The sequence below is a fragment of the Crassostrea angulata genome, chromosome 3 (genome assembly GCF_025612915.1).
Source record: "Crassostrea angulata isolate pt1a10 chromosome 3, ASM2561291v2, whole genome shotgun sequence".
NCBI classification, from domain to species: Eukaryota; Metazoa; Mollusca; class Bivalvia; order Ostreida; family Ostreidae; genus Magallana; species Magallana angulata.
In genome coordinates, this window is record NC_069113.1 from 13,147,434 (window position 1) to 13,170,189 (window position 22,756).

The window sequence follows — 22,756 nt, forward strand, 5'->3', positions numbered from 1 at the left end:
TGTTTGTCATTTCTTATGGAAAAAAATGTTAAAATCCATGGCCCCAAGGTCAAGGAATAAACGGAATGAAAATCTTTGAAAATCTTTTAATTTACCAAGCCTAGATAGTAACTATTTTGTCGCCTACCTTTTATTCAGAATTGACTTGACTTAGCTTCGCAATTTTTGGATATTGTCTTTGACATGAATATATAATAAATCTTAAAAAAAAAAGATAGAAAAATGGTATCCTTCAGATGTTCTTCTGCTTATCAGAGAGCAATCTCCCACAAGAATATCGCGGTCTTAAAAAGCATTAGCGGAAGGAAATTTAAACTGCATCTGTGATATAGGTAGGTAAAACAGGTGAAAAACTCGGTGTCCCCATAAGTGACAGCATCGTTTACATATAATCAGGGGGTTTAATCCGGTGCCTCGTTGTTCCTGTCAACTCGTTGTTCTAAGAGGTCTTTGTTTGATACTTCAAAGACATTGCATATCATCAGGGACATCTTCGCGTAAGACAAAAAAGCTTGCCATCTTGGCAAGGGTAAACTCTCCACAGTGGAAACAGTGCAGTTTTTAAGTGTTTATTTATGCGGAGATTTAAATACTTGTTATAATTTGCTCTCAATAAAGATGATGTATGGGATTTGGTTGCGTGGCTAATACACCTAATCGGCCGACATTATGAATTGCTGGCGAGAATTAAACAGATCAATGCTTCTATACAAGAATTAGCGGGCACTTGATCGCAGGGCTCTCGTGTTTCGCTTTTATTTTCAAACGGAACTACCTAATGGAATCGAAAATCGACCAAAGTATAGATGCTGATTTTAAATAGAGACTAAGTAAGGAACAAATGGGATATTATTGGTTCGAATACAACCGACTTCACCTGTAACAAATTTTATTGTCAATACTTTTATAGACGCAATCTACTATAGAAGGTAAGACTTTATGAATGTAAATTATCAATTTCACAATATTTACGTTGATATAATATTTAAAGTACAAGAACTTTTGAAAATATTTTCGTACGATCACCTATATCTAATTGATAAAGTGACTTAATATTATTATTCAAAAAGATCTATTGTTACATGTTTTAAAACATCTGTTTAATCATTTGATACAGCAGAGTGCTATTACCCGTTCCATTAACTATTTAGTAAACTCAAATAGGTCCTTTTGTATATCTTATCAATTCGATATATCTCCCGAATTAGTCGACACAATAACCATTTTAACGGTATCAATAGGTTGGACTTCTCAATATAACAGAACTCCGTTTAAAGTCGGTGTGCTTATTTTGTTAAAACACATATGACATGTGCTGTATTGAAATGTTTAAATATCCCATAGAGAAGTATCCGTTTTTGGACGTAATGATTTCTCAACAAAGGCGGGATCTAACCTGAATACATTGGTATGCCTCTTTGGGGGACATTGGTAGATATCTGATAAAATAAGATTGTAACTTTGTTCGAAGTTGGATCTCGACAGTGTTATCTTTAAATCGGAATCAGGGCGTTATATCGGGACATTCTATATTGTATATCATTGGAATATGATCTGATATCATTACTAACAGTAGAAAACATTCAAGTCAGTTGGTCTGAAAAGCTGGATTTCTATTTTTCTCATATACATGATCCTCAATATATACCTGAAAACGGTAAAAAATTAAAACAATACCACCAGAAAAGTCTAGTCTTTTAATTTCTACCATTTAGACAATCATTTATGTTTCCGTAAGTACGAGCGTTTTAGAATTTCATCCAACTTCAATGCTTCTTTTAACCAATCAATCTATGATTTGACCGATATCTTGTGGTTGAACAGTTTGCTTTGAAGGATTATAAGGAGAAATGAAATGCAAATTGACCAGGCGTGAATCAAAACAAAGTGTTTTTCAAATCTAACCCTTTAGGCAGAAATATTCATTTCCAAGTCACAGAGATTTTATTTGTTTCAAATTTTATTTGTTCTTTAGATTGTAATTTAAATTTTTTCAATGTAATTAAGTGATTATCAAACAAAGGATATAGATTCACGTTGCCTTCAGTAATACACTTTAAATGCATTTACAAATAATCCGTTTATCAAGTGCGCGTTTTATATTATGAAGTTTATAAAACTTTGAAGGTTAAACATTTCGAATTTAATGAATAATCTTAATCAACCTGTTCTAGACAGATTTTGAACTACTTTTTATTTTGATTTATCAAAAGGAGTTTAATTTATACGTTAACTTGCTGTTTAACATATAACCTGTTGAACATTTGTCTTGATACAACATGATCTGGAAATCTCTGCATCACTAAAAAGTGCCATTTAATGCAACACAAATGCAAAAAAAAAAAAAAAAATAAAAAAAAAAATGCCATAACACTGATCGATGCTTGTCGGAAGTCAAACTCTTTTCTACCAAATAGGTCTTTTGCCAAAGGTCCCTCGAGAAATCAATGAATCGAGATCAAAAGAGACCTTTTTGATTTGCGAGAAACTATTGTTGATTAGTTTACACTTTCAAAATTATGAATAATTTCGTAAAAGGAGGGAGTGTTAAAGCCGAGTATTTCTGAGAAATTGACAATTGATTTGATAGAAGTTCTCGCTTGTTTCTTTTTCCTTGCATGTCATTCTAGAAATGGAATATGTGTATTAAGGACTCTAAGAAACGAATAAAATAACAGTTCATTCGTCTGTTTGTTTTTCCTTTTTCACATGCATTTTCCTGTATTCGCATTTGCTTTCAAATTTCACATCTCCTGAAAAAAACCCCACCACGATGATGTTATAATTATTTTTTTCTAATTTGATTGAATTTAGTATTTTCATCCCAGCGAGAGTATTTAATTCTAAACATAAAGTCCTTAGATGTTTCAAACCTTTGGTAAAATACAATTTGTACTATTTTAAACATGAGATGGTCTATGGAAAGGCCTACACCTACACTTACTCACTGAGTGAGGAGTAAAGGCTGTAAATAATTTTATAGGAAACCACTTCGATTCCAGCACACTTTGAGGTTATATATGTAATGAAAAATTACCTAATTTTATGAGTTTTTAAATAGAATTTTGGCGTATATTAAGAAACCCAAAAACATAATTGTCATCGTTTGATACAGATAAACAACTGTCCAGTCCCTTTGATAAAACACGCCGCGTCAATTCAAGTCGAACTGATCAAAACCTATGGCATTTAGATACGAATTAAATGATAACAAGTTCCCAGGCCCTTGCGACACTGTTTACTGACGTATTATTTATGGCAATATACCAATAAATATATCGCTGCCCTTGTATAGATAATGTTCTGGGTTTAGACTCAAGCATATTTGACCATCTTCTCTTCTTAATTAATGCAAATTGCTACCAGGGAAGAAAATTGATAAGAAAGATTTATGTATATGTAATCGAAAGAAACAAAAACATATTGCATAATCTTGTTTACTATTGGCGTATGTAAGAGCTATTTCAAGAAACATTATAAACCTATTTTTTTTGAAAACGTGTCTGTTCGAAAAGGGTAGTGAAGAATTTAGTGGTGCTATAAAGAGATAACAGAGCCCATCTCAGTTCTCTAAGTAAACTGTCTTTGTCCAAAAGTTGATATAGAGAGAAGTGTTTTAATGACCTACGACCTGCAATGATTTATTTTCGATACCAACCGGTATGTAAAGACAAGTTTATGAAATCCATTTATTGAAATTAAATATCATATGCAAACCTAGTCTCTTCAATCGGAGGCTTTTGATATTGTGTTTAAATTTACAGGTAAACTCTATATAGCTTTGTATTGACAAAGAGACTTACGGCATACTCTCGTTTCAAATCAGTCGGGTCAACATGGCGGCCAATTAACTAAAGTCCTTGAGGGAGTCTATATACCCTCTCTATCTCTATTGCAGATTGCTCACTCACGATGTAGCTGTTGTTCAGGCTGAACGGGACTTTCTTTGTGTAGCACTGTGAAAACTATGTCGAATCTGCTTCGGGTGCAGATTCAAGAAAGCGACCTCAGCAGGCGAGTCTTGTCGCCATTGGTGGAGGATCTAGATGAGGATGCAGAGAACCGACCGCCAATTCTAGAATATCTTCCAGATCTTGAAAAAGATGAAATTGTCGGTAATGAAAAGCAGAGTGAAGAGAATAACGAAGATTCTCTTAATAACAATGAAATTCAAGAGGACGGGTTCTTAGATGCAGACGATGACAACGTCAGTGATGACGACGAGTATTTCACGGAGGATAGCATTTCTATACATACCGATCCCGATGACTATGACACGGATTTGGAAATAGACACTGAATGTATGTTTAATCAATTATATTTTTCAACTTAAATTCAAGTATATACAGGTAGACATACGTTCACATAGTATCTTTAAAAATTAAAGCATCTGTTGTTCTTCATACTAAATGTCAAGTTGTTTTTTTAAAAATTTTTTATAGCTCTATTGAACCCCAAAACAACTGACCATGATACAACAGGAAAGACAAAATACATAAAAAAGTGTTTCGACTTGGGAATTAATCCAGTGTCATATTTTGTGAAAAACTTGGAAAATAAGGAACTTAAACTCAGATTTCATGGACTTGGTGCAGAGAGTGTGAAAGCCATATCGTTCCCTCTAGAGGTAAGCGTAATCTAAATACCCAGTCTGATACAAGCAATATACACGCCAGTTTATTCAATATTGACACAAAATATTGTATTGAGAGGGGTGTTAACCCTTGCTTCACTCGCAACTTTATTAAATTCTTTTACATTGTATTGAGTTTCGAGTATCTATTAATTGATTTAAACCTCTGTGCCTCATAATTTTTTGTTCATGTGTAGTAGACTTAGAAAGAATTGTTCCTTGGTGGTTCTTAACTCTGTACAAAGTATTCATAAAACAGGTGCCAAATAATATGGCACATTGGCAGAGATTGCATATACTTGTGACCTGCAGGATTACATTTGATCATCATGTTTTAAATCTTGATGGCATTACTATGAAACAAACAAATGCGTTTTAACAAGAGGTAAACACGGCAATAGAGTGACTAAGAAGGACAAAGGACGATCACATTTTATATCCAGAAATACTTATCTTGCCCATAAGCAACAGGAAGACACAACGAAGCAAGCGCAATTCTTTGCGATGTAATTAAAGTCCTTACGGGGCGCTATCTTATGAGACGTGGCATTTTGCATTTCCTTTTCCTATTAAAAAATCTTGTGTCTGGTTAAGGGCAAGAATTATCTTGTCACTGTAATTGTGATTGAATAAAAAATGGTAGCGGAGAAATATCCGCTAAAAAAAGGAAAAGAAACATTAGCACGATATCGGGGCTTTTTTAAATGAAACGATGTGTATTGATTTAGATACTACTATGTTTTTTAAATCTGTTGAAATTCAAATGGATTGTATCAATTCATGAAAAAATGACATTTAACTGATATATATTTGAATTAATTTACGAATAGTTTAAGCAATGCACATTTTCCAAAAAAAAATTATGATTTTACATTTAACTGTATACAAGTATGTCTAAAAATGGCTTTCCAAAACTGATTTTTGCTTTTAGAAAAATTTCGTACGACAAATGCATGTAGGTAAATATTTTTTTGGTCTGAAGAGAGTTAAGTGTAGACAAGATTTATTGACTTTGAATCATCTTTATGTATATTGCAGACGAACACGAATATTGAGATATTAAACCTAGAGGGCAATGGAATTGACAGCCTGGGGGCCCGCTGCTTGTGTCGTGTGCTCAGGGAGAACCTGTTTCTTACTGAAGTGGTAAGCCAACAATAATGTCGAGCGAACGCTAAAACAAACACATTCAAGTATAGGTAATGCAGAATTACCGGTAGCTGATGGCAGAAAGTGAGAGAGAATCGATATATTGAAAGTATGAAAATAGAAAATATTACATTTTTATGCGTTCAATATTTCATTTTCAACAGGTGCTTAGCGAGAACAAAATAGGAACAGAGGGAGCCATTTCGATTTGTCAGTTTTTGAAGAGCAATCGGAATCTTTTAAAAGTCGATATGACAGGTACATGTTAATGAAAAGTAAAAATTCGATAGGACATTGTTTGAGTAACCCTAGTTATCGTTTTAACGCCTCTCATATCTATTCATTTTTGTAGCGAACGAAATTGGGGATCCCGCGGGACAAAGTTTTTCCGAGGTTTTAAAGGTAACCCTGTTATTTGTTTTAGAGAGAGAGAGAGAGAGAGAGAGAGAGAGAGAGAGAGAGAGAGAGAGAGAGAGAGAGAGAGAGAGAGAGAGAGAGAGAGAGAGAGAGAGAATGGTACTAATGAATGCACAATGAACATAAAGTTTCTATCATATTTCTACACAAGACTATATAAATTTATGCCAGTTCACTAATAAGACAAAGAGACCGTCCTACACGAATTTTAACACAATAACACATCTTCACGATCTGTCCAAGAGAAAATGCCATTAAACTTTCTGTAATAACAGGGAAATCAAACACTAAAAGAGCTGATATTAGCCAATAACAGACTAGAGGAAACCAGTGCCCGATTTCTGAGGGAGGGGATACAAGAGAATGACAGGCTGGAAATGTTGGACCTCAGCTGGAACCACTTCAAAACTACTGGGGCCGTCGCCATTGCTGAAGGACTGCAGGTCTGCGATTTGTCGTCATTATATATGTATGACGCAATTGCGTAATATTTTTATAGATACGCAATTAAAACCATGTGTTTGAGTGAATTAATTTAAATAAAGAGAAATTTAAAAACGTCGTTGAGAAATCAAAAGGTAACATATATATAATATAAAACAACACATACAAGTTATCATGACGTTGCACACTACCACTTCATTGTACGTGCTTTATCATCATATTTTTTAAATAAATAAAAAAAAACCCATGTAGGCCTATATCAAAATAAAATATTGTTATTAAGTAAAATTATTTTAAGGAACACTAGTACAAGGTTTTGTTAATTTTAATTTTGTAGGAAAACGTCGGTTTGAAAAAGTTTCGTTTTCAAATGGCCGGTCTTGCCAAAGCTGGGTCGGAAGCCATGATGAAAGCCTTAAAACACAACAGGACTCTGAGGGAACTAGACATCAGCTTCAACCGAATCCCAGTGGAAGGGGCTGCCTTTTTAGCCAATGGTCTGAAAGAAAACGATGTTCTTCAGTATCTGAAGGTGAAACTTTTGTTTCCTCATTGTTTCACATCGTAAAGTCGTTAAAAATGTTTTTCACAATAATGTGTAGATGTGTTATCATGCAAAACAAAATGCCTTTTTGTAGCTTGGAAATAATCCTTTTGAAAGTGAAGGAGCTATGGTCATTCTAGAAGCTGTTGAGGCAAATGAAAACAGTGCAATAAAGTACTTGGATTTCAGTGTAAGTTGTTATCCTTTAGCATTGTTACCAAGACTTACTACAATACATGGATTTAGTTTCAGTGATTGTATGATAATTCTTTGTTTACTAACTTTCAGAACATGCTTGTAAAAACGGAGTTTGCTACGATTGAAGAAAGACTGAAAGAACAAAGAAAATTAAGAATCAAACATGAGGGTATTTTGCCAGAAATGCATCCAAAGAATGGAACCTATGCCCGACTTAGTGCCTTCAGAAGAGACCCAATAGAAACATTTAAGAAATACGCCGAATTCTCAGGAGTCAACCTCCATGACGTTTTCAATGGCGGACATCGTCTTCGACTTGATGCAAACGAATTCAAAGATCTTATAAGGGTAAAAAAATAATGTAAAATTGATATTGGTGGTTCATATCACAACTTACATTACCTAATTGTGATCTAAATTGAGAGATTTATTTACACTTTTAAAGTTCTGTCAGTTTTCCAAAATTCACAACTTCATGTAGTGGTAATTTACTACATGTGTATGCAGTCTTTGACCCAAAAGACTAGACCCATAATCTGTCGTAAAACCACTAAGACTTTAATAACGCTTTCCGCAAATCCTTAAAAGACCCCGAGTTAGAACAATTGGGTTTTTCCAAATCCAAGATTATGTCATTTAAGACGGACACGTTACGGGGATTACTACAGTAAAGAAATGAACCGATTTATTGTTGTGACGAAAGAATTAAACATGTTGTTTTATTTACCGAAGTTATGATAAACGATAAAAAAAACTATAGATTTGTCATTATATAATTGATTATTCAAAGCTTTCTGATTGGCTGAAATAAAATATTCTAAAAAATATAAGTATTATAATCACCTACACGTGACCTAAGAGGTAAATTTTTCGACATTACTACGATTGATTATCATCATTGTAATTGTATAATACTTTCCCAAAAATTGAATTGATCAATTTGCTTTGCGAAAACAATTCATTTTCTAAAAATTAAGGTTTAGTATAAGAAGAAAAGTCTGTGAACAAAAACCTTGGTTGGGGGGAGGGTGGGGGTGGGGGTGGTAGGCCCCGTTCTTTTAATTTTGTATCAACGTACCTGCAAAATTTGATGCTAGCTTAACAAAAAGAAGAAAACGGAGCCTGTTTTAAATGATTAATTCTGTATTTTGAACTGAATACAAGTATCTGCTTGAACTAAGGACATCAATATGCAATACCCACTAATCAAGAGATATTTACTGTAGTTAATATAGTTCCGGATTTGAAGAAATCGTGATGGCTGTAGGTCATCATTCACTTTAAATATAACATATATTCATGCACCTTTTGTCAATGTTCTGAATAAATATATATAATCAAATATAATAATTTAATACAAAATGAATGTATATCTAAGGCCGTTAGGGAGCGGAAATCTTTACAATAGAATTTACATAGTGATACATACATACTGAAACCATTAATTTCCATACCATTTCAATATCTATATATCGATTTACTTGCTTAGAGTTGAAGCCGTTAATCATCTTGATTTTTTATAACAACAGGCACTCCGTTAAAGAATTTCCCTATATTGTCTCACTATGAATTGGAGCGTTGGCATAGGATTTATTAATTTTTGTGTAGAGGTTATTGAATATTTGAATTGGGTCAGGGCCTTCATGATCCTACAGCTATGAATCCTTTTCAGTACAATACTAGTAAACATCACATGCAATTGACCCAAAGCGCCCCCTAAAATAATTGTACTGTTTACTAGTATATAGATTTTACGTGTGCTCAAAGCTTCGTTTTATGTTTTGCGTGTATCTGCGTGAGTATTTCAGAGTTCTTCAGCAATTGGGGGTTTTGATTTTTGCAGGGTTCTGGAATCGATATACCTGACCAACAGCTGACCGTTTTAATTCGGACCCTGGACGTGGATGGATTTATTAATTATAAGTAAGCAAATTCTCTAAATTAAATGTCTTGAAGGTTTGTAACCAGAAATATATTTTAAATTTTCTCATAAAAAGAATATTACCAAAAAAATTAAGAGTAGCCTATATCCAGGAAAAGTCAGCTCGATTATTTATAAAACGTGTCAGTTTTGCCGTCGATGGCGAAAGGTCTATAAAAATCATATAATGGTAATATTATTATAGGCCCTTGTTGAATATAAATGGGTTAGCAATACCATCGGGTATTTGTAACGAGGATTTAATCCATGTACGAATCATCAACGGTATCGTAATGATTTTATTTTCCATTTGTTTGTTTTAGTCGCATACTGGATGAAAACGAATCTGAATCTCCCATCAGTCCGGAATCAAGATCCGCATCCGTTGTGAGTTTTAGTTCCGATAAATCTGAGAAAAGCGTGTCCTCCGCGAGGCGAAGGACGTCTAGCACAGATACTGTATCGACAGACGGAGGGAACAAACCCAAGTCCGCCAAAAACAAGGCCAAGAAAAAGGAGAAGAAAAAGAAATGATCTTTCTTTGTGACACATGAATGCAAGTTTGTGTCGTTTGTGAAGTTAAGGATTCCACAGTGGTTGAAACACTTTAAATATTCAAGAAGTTGTATGCGACAGCGCTACAGTTGAGTCTACAAGGCTAGGAACACGCTAGCATAACTATGCGTTTGACGCATCCATTTCTCCTAATGTAATATAGTACGTTTAAAATCATCGTTCTGATTTACATGTTTACGGTGCTGAATGCATTTCATTCACGTTGGTTGATTTTCAATTTTTTTTTAAACCCAGGAGACCCTTTTGGTCGAAATAGTGCTTTGCATTTGATGGTGACAAGTATCATCTATATAAAGTGGCATTGATATGTATTTTATTTTAAACTTTTAAATGTTAAATATTCGAAATATTTAATTAAAACGTGCATGCAAATTGAATTTAACCAGTAATTTAGTACTTCAAATAAATAATTATTGACATTTAATAGCCATCATTTACAGGTTTGTTGCAAGTTTAATAAAATCTCGAACTTAATTTTTGTGTTTTGAGTATTTGTTCCAATCTTTGTAGAGGTAAAGAATGAGTTATGTTCCCGCCCACAGTTCACGGTTAACTGTTGAGTATATGTTTGCTCATTGAGATCCTGTGAAATGTTTACTTAATGCCTTGAACGTAAGAAGTTAATAGTAAATTATTCATTAATTTTGTTGAAAATGAGATATTTGTTGCATTTTCGTAGATTAAACGCCCTGTCCATTGGACGTACAAGTCACAGTTAGTCGAAATGATTTCTTTAAAACTTGCGTCAGAGTTTACGTTGTCTTTTGAATTAGAAAGAGTAATATACAAAACTAAAAGCTTCTCTTGTATATTACAATACTTTGAAATAGATATGCCGTTTTCATTTGAAACGGTACTATTTTTTTTTAACCTTACACTTTGAAACAAAATATTTCAATAATTATAAAAGATGTAAATTTTGTTTCAAAGATTGTATCTTTTATAGAATAAATGAGATAAATGTGGTATTAAATGAGATGAATGTGGTATTCGTCCTCTAATCCGTTTCTATTGTGGAATCCAAGTATATGCGTTCAATCATTAGTTTAATAATTTATAACTGTAATGGTGACGAGTTTTATTTAAATCGAATATAAGCATGGCATGCTTTTTTTGGATATCGTCGGTCCTAAATCACACCAGACCCAGGCTGTGCATACAAATTAGCATACCGCGCTAACGATCAGTAATCAATTTGTCTGCACAGCATGGTGTGTTACATGTACAGGACCGACGATATCCAAGAAATAGGCAATCAATGCATAAAGGAATTAATAAGACCAAGCTGCATTGTTCAATATAAAGTGAGAAGAGAAAACAATTACAGTTGTCTATGGAGACACAATGTTCTTTTTTGTCGATTACAATATGTTTCGGGTCTTGACAAATATGACACTGAGAAAAATGTCGTTCTCAAACAATCAAACTACGTCATATTTCTTTCAGATTGTCTTTAAGAACACAAAACAACAAAGAAAACGCAATTTTACCATATTATTGTTAGTGTTTGATTCCATTTTGACAAACATGTAAATCTCATAAATGGACGATGATAGTCGAATTATTGCTGTACCGTTTACTGAATCAAAATTGAAATAATAAAACTTAGAGCTTCAATAGGTTTTTTTTTTTTTTAGGAAAATATAAACCGGCTCTTAATGTCGGTAATCAAACATGCAAAATGCAAAATACACATTATATACTTGTAACACACTAATGTGAAAGAATAAGGTTGTTAAAAGTCAATTGTACGCACAGCAGGACCAAACATTTTTCTTCAAATTTTACCTAAATACCCCCCCCCCCCCCCCCCCCCAAAAAAAATTATCATCGGAACACATTTTGAGGAAATACTTACATATACATATAGGTTAGATACTCTTTAATTAAATGCATGTTGGAACAGAAAAAACGGGTCCAATTTGTAAAAAGTATCTGTTTATTAAAAAAAAAGCCGAATACACACAACAGCATGCGTAGGACAAAATAATTTCCAATATAGGTCTCCTAGGGTGTGAATTTCCGCGAAAGGAACAATCTTTTTTAGATGGAAACGATACGAGACTATTTGAATTTTTTATGACTATGTGAAATGACACTGTTCTGTATAATGTAAACAAATTCTCTTTTCTTGCTGATTGTTTAGATTTTGCTACTATACGAAAATATTGAGGAAGTATACTCTAGTTTTGAATGATGAAACAGGAATCTCCACAGATGTTTGTAACTTGCAACTGCAACTGTATAACTTATACTGTGTAATATTTTAAACAAAAATATCTGATCAAGAGAGATAACCCTACCATCAGAATTATTTTTTTGAAAACAATAGGAATTGTTTCAATGATCTCTTTTTAGATTTGAAGGAATGGCACGAAATTGCGTGTAAATTGTGTGTAAGATTGTGCTTTGCAAGGAATGGAAATCGAGGTCTAAAATTTCTTTCCACGTTTTCTGTTATATAGCCAAAGGGAGACAATCCAATATGTTTAAATCATTTACTGAATTCTAACAAACAAAAAATATAACAAGACAAATTAACAAAATGTTAACAATATCTTGAAAAGAAAGGTAGACATGCTGTTCTAGAAGTTTATTTAATTTTAAAAATCAATTGAAAGCACTGCATGCTTTTTAGTTACGGTGATTTATATACATGTAATTAGACGGTTTGTTGATCGCATCTTCCCAAGTCAAGGGTTTCTGATCCGCTTCTCGTTTGTGAGAAGCTATATATATATATATATATATATATATATATATATATATATATATATATATATATATATATATATATATATATAATAAAAAACTTTTAAAACACTGTTTCAAAATATTTCGACCGTGTTACCGGTCTTCATCAGTCGGTGTTTATTGTCTATAGCAACACAACGTAGAACATATACTATGACGTCACAATATGAATACAGTCTGGCAAGTGACGTCATACAACAATATTGCGCCAAAAACATATGAAATATAGGTGAGAGTCTATAGAAAGCACATTGATAGCCGTAATTAATGCATAAACAAGTAATATATGAAAAATGTATAGATAACGGGACATAAAATAAAATTCGAATTGAATTGGGTAGGATTTAACTTTTCCGGTAGATTTCAATTTCACACAAATAGAGAAAATCGAGTTGTCCTGGCTTGGACTGAATTTGCAGTTTTACTGTAGTAGCATGAGCTTCCGGTGGGCAGTAGAACGAAACTTGATCACTGTTACGTGATAATACACCCGGATAAAAGCCACAGATGTCGGTGACACCGTTTTTACTGTACGTAACGTTTACGTTGACAAAAGCAAAACCTGCAAAAGTGAAAGGTTAAAGATATGTAATTATCTGTCTATACGTATAGATAATTATTGATTAAATCGTACTGTACCAATAAGAATATATGTTTTGAAAAATAATTAAATCGAACTTCTCTCATTCTGTTCTGATGAATATCATTTGATATTTATTTTTGCTTATGTGCATAAATCAATTTTCTAATAAAAATTATGATGTTTGAGATTTTTTCGTAACAAAATAAAATTCTGTTCTATGTGGATCCAAATTTAACAATACTTACTAAATATATCACCATTGTAGATTACTATTTTCCAAATCGTTATTGCCCCGGGCAGTGTAACTTCTAGCCATGGATTTGGTTCTCTAGCTGAACTGTATATATTACTTCTATTGCAGTAGGGGATCCCATCAAGAACATTGGAAACGATGTTGTTCTTGATCGGCCACCATGTGGTACTTGCTACTGCTGACAAGTTTGCGGACACTGTATATGATAAATAAAGATTGTTATATTTTAAAGATAGTTATATTCAGTTTTTTTGTGAAACGTAGTGTAACATGCAGGTAAAATACAGTTTTTGTTGGGGAAAAGGCATAAAATTCCAACAATGTAATTTCTATTTTTATTGGCTAATTTTCAAAATATACGCATGTATACATATTCTAACCGACTTTATACTGACCTTAAATTGATCAAACTGTGTGTCTATATGTAATATCCTACCCCATAATTTATTCGTATACATTATTTAGCTATTGAATTAACTTTCATTATATTTAGTTCAAATATTTTTATTATTGTGTTATTTTTTCGAAGCAGAGGAGATGGAAGTCTGAGTTGATATTATATTGTCGAATACATCATTTCCAAATCAGGGTATTATTTTTACAATCTGAAAATTTGACTTGTTGCTTGCAATGAGATTGTGTCGGGTCTTATACTTACCTCTGCTTCCTCTTGATTCCATGTTATTTTTGCTCTGTGAATGAACGCAAATGTTTGATACATATATTCCAACATTACAAACAATGAGAGTCTGAATAATACCGACCTACCGTACTGGATTTATATACTCATGAATTACTTATAACAAAGAACAGTAGTAAAACCAATGTGGCTTTCAAGATAGATGCAAGATTTATTGTTAAAACATTATATCAAATAAAAGGCATTCTTAATTGTATTAAATAATACAATAATTTTTTTGACAGTTGAATGCAAATTTTAATTTGAAATATAATGAATTTAATCTACCATGTATTTTGAGTATTTTCAGAAATCTTTTCTAATAATTGTTAACTGATTAGTTTATGGCAAGAAACTGCATGTGTATCTACAGTGCATGACCAATTGTTGTTCGGGCTACGTATAAATGTACCATATCATTACCTCAGTTGTTGTTGATCATTCTTGTTATTATTTCAAATATTAATGTATACTTTATTGATAATAGTTTCTTTAGAAATCGATTAGCGCCGCTTACCCGATTTTAAAGGATATGTGATATATTATGCAATATGTGCCCTTTATTTTTAATTCCAGTCATTTTTATAGCAAACATGACTAAACATAATATCTGCGTTGTTTATAATTTACGTTTAAAAGTAATTGCCAAAAGAAGAAAAGGAAAGTAAATAATTTGAATATAAAATAACATACTGCGGTTTAGTGCTGCGTTTTTTTTCTCTGAAAAAAGGTATAGGTATTTTATCATAGATTTCATTTTATGTTTGAATTTAATGGAAAAAACAATTTCGCGACCATTTTACAACATCTAATTTACATGTACGTTACAATATAAAACATATAGGAATTATTTTTTACAGGTATATCTATTTTAAACATAATGAAGATCACATACCAGTTCAAAATATTTGCAGCCATCCGTAGCATTTCCGGGGAGACCTCCATCTTTGTCAATCACGTACCATTCACAACATCCCCTGCACCGTGACAAGTCTGGTCGTATCGTGCAAATTTCGATCCCGACACATCGCTGGTCTCTCTCACATTGAGAGAAACAAAAATGCATGACCAAACCAACAGATTCCCTCTCGAATTCCCAGAGAGGCTTTGCTCGATCTTCCTGAAGTGACCCGATAAACTTTTTATTCATGGTGTATGTTGTACATCTAGACTGTTGGTTCCGTGAAAGTTCGAGACAAGCAAGAATACAAGCAATTACTTTCTTGAAGAATTCGAACTGCATGTTGCCGGCCTTGCTGTTCATGGAAGTGTCCTTAAACGAATGTAAGTATGATCTTTATCATATATATCACGTGAGAGGAATTGTTTTGTGTAGAATTCTTTATATGATGTGTCTGATGTGTGATCAGAATCCCAGTATTAAAAAGAGTGGTCTCAGAGGATGTCAATTAAGTTTTCAAATGTATGTCTATTGATTATCTAATTAGTTACACCAAGCGGACCATGTCACTGTATGATCGTACTTCGTGATACGTTTAACAATGAATAAATTATTTCTTCCAAACATAATAAATGCATTATTTTGATATCAAACGTTTTTGTCTAAAATACCCCATCTATACTACTATACAAAAAAAAGACTAGAATTTTTTGCCTTTAATACCGAGAAATCGGAAGAGTACTCTGTTTTGTTTTATGTATTTCAAACATCATTGGTACCTAAAGATCATCAATTTGTTTTTATTTTTTCTCAATCAAGCTTCGCTAATAAATTATCAACGAAAATTCCTAACAAAAATCCGGAAATCATCTGGATTTTTTTGGATTTTACAATCTTGCACATGTGCATCACATTCAAGCTAAATTACGAGAGGCTCTTTAGTTTATCTTTCCGCAATAGCACATTTGCATTGATAAGCTCAGAAATAATAAAACAAATAGAGCCGAGCTCGTTGCAAGCAACGAGGAGATCTTCCGTTACAGCTTCCAGCACTAAAATGGATATCTCGGCAGAAATAAAACTAAGCATGTCTTTGGTAAGACATATGTTTTACTGACCCCTGATGTCTAGAGACGTGTCTTGTTAGATAGACTACTGTGTATCAATAGGTAAAGGGCTAATGATAAGGCAGAATTAGTTGGTATTAGTACGTCTCAGCATATGTATGGACTACCTTATGTAAGAGTCATAAAAAGGGGGAACAAAAACCAGACCGCAAAGACTACTACTGAAGATATTTTCAATAACTTCATTTAGCATTTGGAAAAACCTTATAGATAAACCTCGTTATGATCAAGATACTAAATATTGCAGTAATAGAATAGGGAATTATTTTTTTCTTAAAGATATTTCCAAGTTTTAAACAGTTCCGTATCATTCATTACGCAATTACCGCACGAATTAACAAAATATTAGGAACTTTAGAAAAGCCCATAATGTAAACTTAAAACGCCATATAGACGTACCGGTAGACGTTTCAGATAATTAAAATAATGTGTCTATTTCAGATTTTGAAAGTAATTTTTCTTCTTTGGTAACCATGTTATAACAGAATTTTCTACCAGGGACCTCTAGTCAAGATTATGAAGACCATTTCCTGACTAGAGAAGCTTCAGAAATGTGTTCTTTATCAGTATGACCCTGAAAACCAACCTGAAGAAGAAGAAGAAGAAGAAGAAGAAGAAGAAGCTAGTCGTAAAAGAGAGGAGCAAAAGGCTGGTGATGAGGATGAGGATGACGAACCTTCATTTGCCCCAGACTGGCCAGTTCCCTGCTCCGTGGAAGTCAACGAGACATAAAAAAGTTCTGGGATTAGTGATTATTTGCTAATCAAATATTTGGTCTATTGTTTAAAATGAGCAATTTAATGATGATTTTAGTAATCTGTTAATTGGATTACATATATACAAAAATTGACATATTATGATGACAAAGATGCTAAGCTACATGTAAGTTGTGGAAATATTACATTCATTAAAAAATGTGTGAGTTATGCTTTTAATTGGAACTTATTTAAATTAATGATTATAATAGTTTTAACTTATTCACATGGACTGGTACATTATGAAATAACTGTTTTAATAAAGAAGACATATTTTTGGTTTAAATTGAAATACAGAGAATTCTTATAAATTAATCTCCTGCATCAGTTTTGATTGATTTACACGAACTGGTGCATTTTGAAAAACAATTTTTATGCAAAAGTCATATTATATATTTACGTGCAAATCAAAGAATTCTTTCATTGTAATCCCCTACGCTAGTTTTGACTGATTTGCATGGACTGGTACTTTGTGAATTAAATATTTTATATAGAAAAATATTTTTTTGGTTTAAATTCTACCTCAGAGAATTCTTTCAAAGTATTATCCTGCCTCAGATTTTTATTGATTTACACGGACTTGCACTTTATGGAATTATTATTTTATACAGAAGATATATTTTTTATTTTCCTGGAAATCACTGATCTCTTTCATTCTTTCATTGCAATCCCCTGCGTTAGTTATGACTAATTTTCACGATCTTGCTATTTGTGAAATGAATATTTTATACAGATAAACTTAAAATATTGTGATATTCTTAAATTTCAAAGCATATATATATATATATATATATATATATATATATATATATATATATATATATATATATATATATATATATATATATATATATATATATATATATATATATTTATATTTATAAAACTCTAAAATCGGTTGTTGCCTAATGGACATAAATTTCAAAAGACATACACAGGACATACACAGGAAGTTGAATCACTGTAAAGGCTTTGTTTCTTTAAATCAAAACAAAAAACTAATAACAAAACAATGCATAAACAATCATTATAATGTTTTGCTAATTTTTTACATGATCAAAAGAGATTATTTTCACAGTGAAACAAAATAGGAGTTACATGCTTTATACATGCTCGTGAAAGATGAAACATCAACTCTAACTGTACAGCACAACGGATTCGGAATCTTTACTGCATGTAAAGAACAAATGTGTGCAGAAGTCACAACTCTTAATCATAAAAGTACGTTCCACAAGAAAATACTTAAACTCTGCAACCAAAGAGTTTCAGTCCACGAATAAAAATCCGACAAGAATGTTTTATGTACAGGTGAAACACAAACTCCCACTTGAGTGTCAAAGAGGAGAGTCAAAGAGGAGAGTATGCAACATACATTGTCACGTGTCTATCGTTGACATATAGGTCTTGGGTTCCGACTTGGCCTCCATCTGAGTTTCTTCTAGAGTTTTATCGTGAGCTTGCTGCCATTTCTTTGCCGCCCTTTTCTTCAGTATTAATTCATCATTTCCTTGTAGAAGTTCACTGCGAATGCAAAGATTATAGCTATTGAAAAGCTGAATACAAAAAGATAGATGAAGGAAAAAAATTGAAATGATAAGATGACGATTTTAAATTTAAAAGAAATATCAAAACTAAACCATTGTTATATTTTTGTAACACCCGAAAATCAATGACTTGAATTCTTTACCACGGTTCTTATTCACATTTAATTACAAAATAGGCGCAATGCCCCAGCTACCTGAAGTCAATTTCCCCATTTCCATCTTTATCCAGTTGTCTCATCAGCTGTGAAATCTGAGGATCGCTGAGGTCTATGTTACATCTCTTTAAAAACAAAACACTGGATTTAACCACAATAGCAGATAATGTACATACAAACGGGGAATCTAACAAAACAATTTTACATGTTATGTGTCTGATTTGTATGTATATAAATATCTACACGTATTTTACGTGTTTTAGTTTTAATGTTTTTTTTCCATTGAAATACAATTTTCTTGTTTTTACCCTAATACCCTCTTTGAGCTCCTCTAATGATATTGTAAAGCTATTGTCTCTGTCAAAGGACTTCAGAAGGTCGATCATTCGGTACCCCTCTTTTTCTACGTATGCCTTTAACTTTGACATGGGATCTCGCAGCAGCATTTTCATGGCGTCGATCTCTCTACCCTCTCCCCTAAGCTTCGTGCGGGGACAGTCGGGCAACACCCCGCCATAAATCGTCTTTAGACCTCTCTCTTCTGCAAGTTGGTCCTCCAGTGCTTTGAACGACTTTTTTACCATGAGAACCTGGGATTATGAGAAAGTCACGTTATGAATTTCACACGTCTACATGATACAAATGTAAATACACGTACATGTACATATAGGTAATGATTAATATCTATAATTTACATTTAATGTTTGCTGGTGAAACAATGTGTTTAAAGAAAAAACACAACTTCAGTATTAGCTATTGTCTTCAGTGATGACATGAATTACTTAATCAATATTGACTTAATATAAACATTTATTTTTTCTTTTTATAAAAGAAATACAATTCAATCATACCGACTGAGATTACAATAAGTTTGCAGTGCCTACTGGTACATCTATACTTACACCAAAGTCTATAAGTTTTAATACACTGCTTTGATTGACTTGAATAGCTGTCATTATTTTGTCCGCTCCATCTTCTTGTAAAGGATTATATCCAATCTGAATCAGAAAAAAAAATCGATTAATGTTTTTGATCTAATTACTTTACAAATGCAATTATTATATAGTGTTTACACATACTCTGTCATACTCATTAAAAAGAAATAAATTAATAATATATGAGGCTGACGTTTAGATTTTCCAGTGTGTCGTTGTGCTGCAGACCCCCCGCTATGTGGACAGCAGCCTCGTCTGGAATACGACAGTAGCTGATGTTTAGGTCCGTCAGGTACTTATTTTCCTTCAGAGCGCCCTCTAGTGCCCGAGCGCCCTCTAGGCCAAAGCCGTTCATACTGATGTCAAGATATTTTAGCCCAACGTTGTCCTGAAACAAAGGTACACAAACACTTAAACACATGCAATTTCACCCTACCCCAAAGAAAAAAAAAGAAAATTAAAATATCGGTAATTTAATGAATAAAATTAAAAAGCAACAAATCCAGTGAAATCAAGGATAACATTATCCATTTTTAACGGAAGTAAACTGATGAATGGTTGCACCTTGAGAGCTTGAGCTAAGAGAACACATCCTTTGTTTTGGAATCGGTTGAAGCTGAGGTCCAGAGTCTCCAGGGTGACATTTTCATTCATGGAGTCGGAGAACCATTGAGCCCCCCCATCCTCAAACATGTTATGGCGGAGCATTAACGTCTTTATTGACGCATTTCTCTACAACATAAGGATATAATAACATTTTATAGTGGAGCATTAACGTCTTTATTGACGCATTTCTCTACAACATAGGGATATAATAACATTTTATAGTGGAGCATTAACGTCTTTATTGACGCATTTCTCTACAACATAAGGATATAATAACATTTTATAGTGGAGCATTAACGTCTTTATTGACGCATTTCTCTACAACATAAGGATATAATAACATTTTATAGTGGAGCATTAAGGTCTTTATTGACGCATTTCTCTACAACATAGGGATATAATAACATTTTATAGTGGAGCATTAAGGTCTTTATTGAAGCATTTCTCTACAACATAGGGATATAATAACATCTTATAGTGGAGCATTAAGGTCTTTATAAACGACTTTCTTCACAAAAATATAATAACGTTATGGCGGGGCATCAGTGTCTTTTTGGCACACTTCTCTACACCAAAGAAAATTGATATGATTAAATATTTTGGCGAAGCAGCGGGTCGCTATTGAGGTAATTCTCTATTACACAGAAAAAAATATAATGTAAATTTTCCTATGGTATAAAGAAATATGTCTATAAAAATCCTGATGCTTCGCCATAACAGAATAATGATTATAATTGTTTTGCTATGGTATAGAATACTACGTATATGTCAATGAAGATCCCGATCTCTATTTCTAAACTCCATTGGAAAAATTAAAAATTGCGGATGATACGCGTCTTTTTGACGCATATCTCTAAGCCACAGGAGATAAATGATATAACTACATGACTGCAAGCTCGCATGTCACACGGTTTGTTCAAAGTGATGCCTTACCGTTAACATTTCATAAAACGCCTCAGCTGCGGAGTCTTCTATGTCATTACCTGAAAAAGGTGTTAAAGGTTTGTCGTAAAAGAGCGCCACTTCGAGTTTGTATTTTTTTAACTGGACAGATTAAAAATAACTAATATATTTGGGATACATGTAAAATACAACTTTATGGTTATTAAGATGTACCTGTCAGGTTTAAATGAATAATTGTTTTATTTTCAGACAGTAGTTCACAAATAGCCTTTGCTCCCTCGTTCCCGATTTTGTTATCACATAGCACCTGGAATTTGTAATATTAATTAAACAGCATTGTCATGGCGATGTATCTCTACATGCATATACACAATATGTACATGTATAACTTTAGCACACAACTTCAGTTCAGTTATGTTCAGTTCAGTTTATTTCACTCAAAACAATGGAATCGTACATGAGGTTCATGAACAAGACTATTGTATCAACAATTATGCCGATCATACCAATTCTGTGACGTAAACATTTTCTCGTAGAACTCTCGTCAGATACGTGGCTCCCTCTCCCAGGATGTAGTTGCCCTCGAGATCTATCTTCTCTATCACTGTATTCACCTTTATTCAAATAGAATTAAATCACAATTTTCTCCAAACTGATAAAATATAATTCTAATTATTACGGTTTATTTAAATAAAAGAGCGTCCAAACTACACATAATAATTTCAATCGTACAAATTCAGCATGAAAAGCTACGCATAATAAAATTCATCATTATTTACAATCCACTCAGTTCAGCGGAGTGGATCCTAAACTACTGGCTAGGAGAGATTGAAATATATTCAATCATGTTGGAATCCATCTTGATCTTAATTTTACAGGCACTACATACTAAAATCAAAAAATTATAGTGTAACCTTTTTTGTACACTAACATGTTTTTCACGTTAAAAAAGCTCTAGGTTGTCAAGGTTGGTCACAATTTATTTATAGCCAGCCTGATTTTGAGATTCCCAGTTTAACAGCATTCGGTGGTCAGTGTAAAAATCACGGTTATAACCCACTGATTGAATTAAAAGGGCGTGGTCTTACCTCCAGTGGTGTGGCTATTGCTTTCATCCCCTGAGGACCAAGACTGTGGTATTTCATGACTAGCTCTGTGTCATGCATATGTTTTAAGAAGAACGTGATCGGCTGTACCCCGATTTCTTCGCATTTCTTTAAATATGCTGATTTTCCACTTGTGTCGTGATCATATCTGTCTGGGAATATTAGCTCTAGAAAAAAACATGAACCAATTAGAGTTTACAATAATGCATTGGTAACATTTTTGGTAATACATTTCATTTGTTGTTTCCAAGATTAATTTCCAGGATAAAGAACCTATCTTACTTTCTGCATCTACTTCAAGATCTGTGTCATACTCTGCAGCTTTTGCCTCGTCGTCTGAGCCGATGGAAGATATGTTATCCAAGTCTTCACCAAACTCGTCTTCCAGTTCATCATCAATGTCCTCAATGTCGTCCTCAATTTCCTGAGGACGACCCTCGATATCCCCTCCAAAGAAAACAGTGTCCCTGGGTTCGAGTCCGTCCTGTTCATCGAGGAACCCCGTCTGTGGAAGTTCATCCGGTCCGAAGTCATCCAACAGCTTTCTGTATGACGGGCTTTGGATCCTGGCAT

The 22,756-nt window shown here is 33.2% G+C and overlaps 3 protein-coding genes across 4 annotated transcripts; 1 reads left to right on the top strand and 2 right to left on the bottom strand.

Annotated features, from left to right (window-relative positions):
- Window positions 1-404: 404 nt before the first annotated feature.
- LOC128178230 (leucine-rich repeat-containing protein 74B-like) lies at window positions 405-10,356 on the top strand. Of its 2 annotated transcripts, none has more exons than XM_052845289.1 (12): window positions 405-929; window positions 3,899-4,301; window positions 4,443-4,627; window positions 5,672-5,779; window positions 5,947-6,040; window positions 6,135-6,184; window positions 6,475-6,642; window positions 6,981-7,175; window positions 7,282-7,377; window positions 7,476-7,733; window positions 9,229-9,308; window positions 9,630-10,356. In XM_052845289.1, exons 2-12 carry the CDS (start codon window positions 3,968-3,970, stop codon window positions 9,838-9,840), a joined length of 1,779 nt encoding a protein of 592 aa, XP_052701249.1. In that variant the 5' UTR covers window positions 405-929; window positions 3,899-3,967; the 3' UTR covers window positions 9,841-10,356. The 2 variants fall into 2 exon arrangements, with proteins under 2 accessions (XP_052701249.1, XP_052701250.1); XM_052845290.1 differs by lacking the exon at window positions 405-929 and adding an exon at window positions 3,515-3,660.
- Window positions 10,357-12,669: 2,313 nt separating this feature from the next.
- Window positions 12,670-15,429, bottom strand: LOC128178723 (uncharacterized). Its single transcript, XM_052846023.1, has 4 exons — window positions 15,047-15,429; window positions 14,131-14,164; window positions 13,465-13,668; window positions 12,670-13,198 (listed from the first exon to the last, which is right to left on the bottom strand). The coding sequence occupies exons 1-4, from the start codon at window positions 15,413-15,415 to the stop codon at window positions 12,981-12,983; spliced, it is 825 nt and encodes a 274-aa protein (XP_052701983.1). The 5' UTR covers window positions 15,416-15,429; the 3' UTR covers window positions 12,670-12,980.
- A 2,881-nt stretch (window positions 15,430-18,310) lies between these two features.
- On the bottom strand, window positions 18,311-22,756 carry LOC128175698 (leucine-rich repeat-containing protein 74A-like). The gene is made up of 10 exons (XM_052841519.1): window positions 22,742-22,756; window positions 22,466-22,688; window positions 22,166-22,350; window positions 21,584-21,691; window positions 20,133-20,300; window positions 19,762-19,956; window positions 19,536-19,631; window positions 18,942-19,223; window positions 18,673-18,758; window positions 18,311-18,455 (listed from the first exon to the last, which is right to left on the bottom strand). Exons 1-10 carry the CDS (start codon window positions 22,754-22,756, stop codon window positions 18,311-18,313), a joined length of 1,503 nt encoding a protein of 500 aa, XP_052697479.1.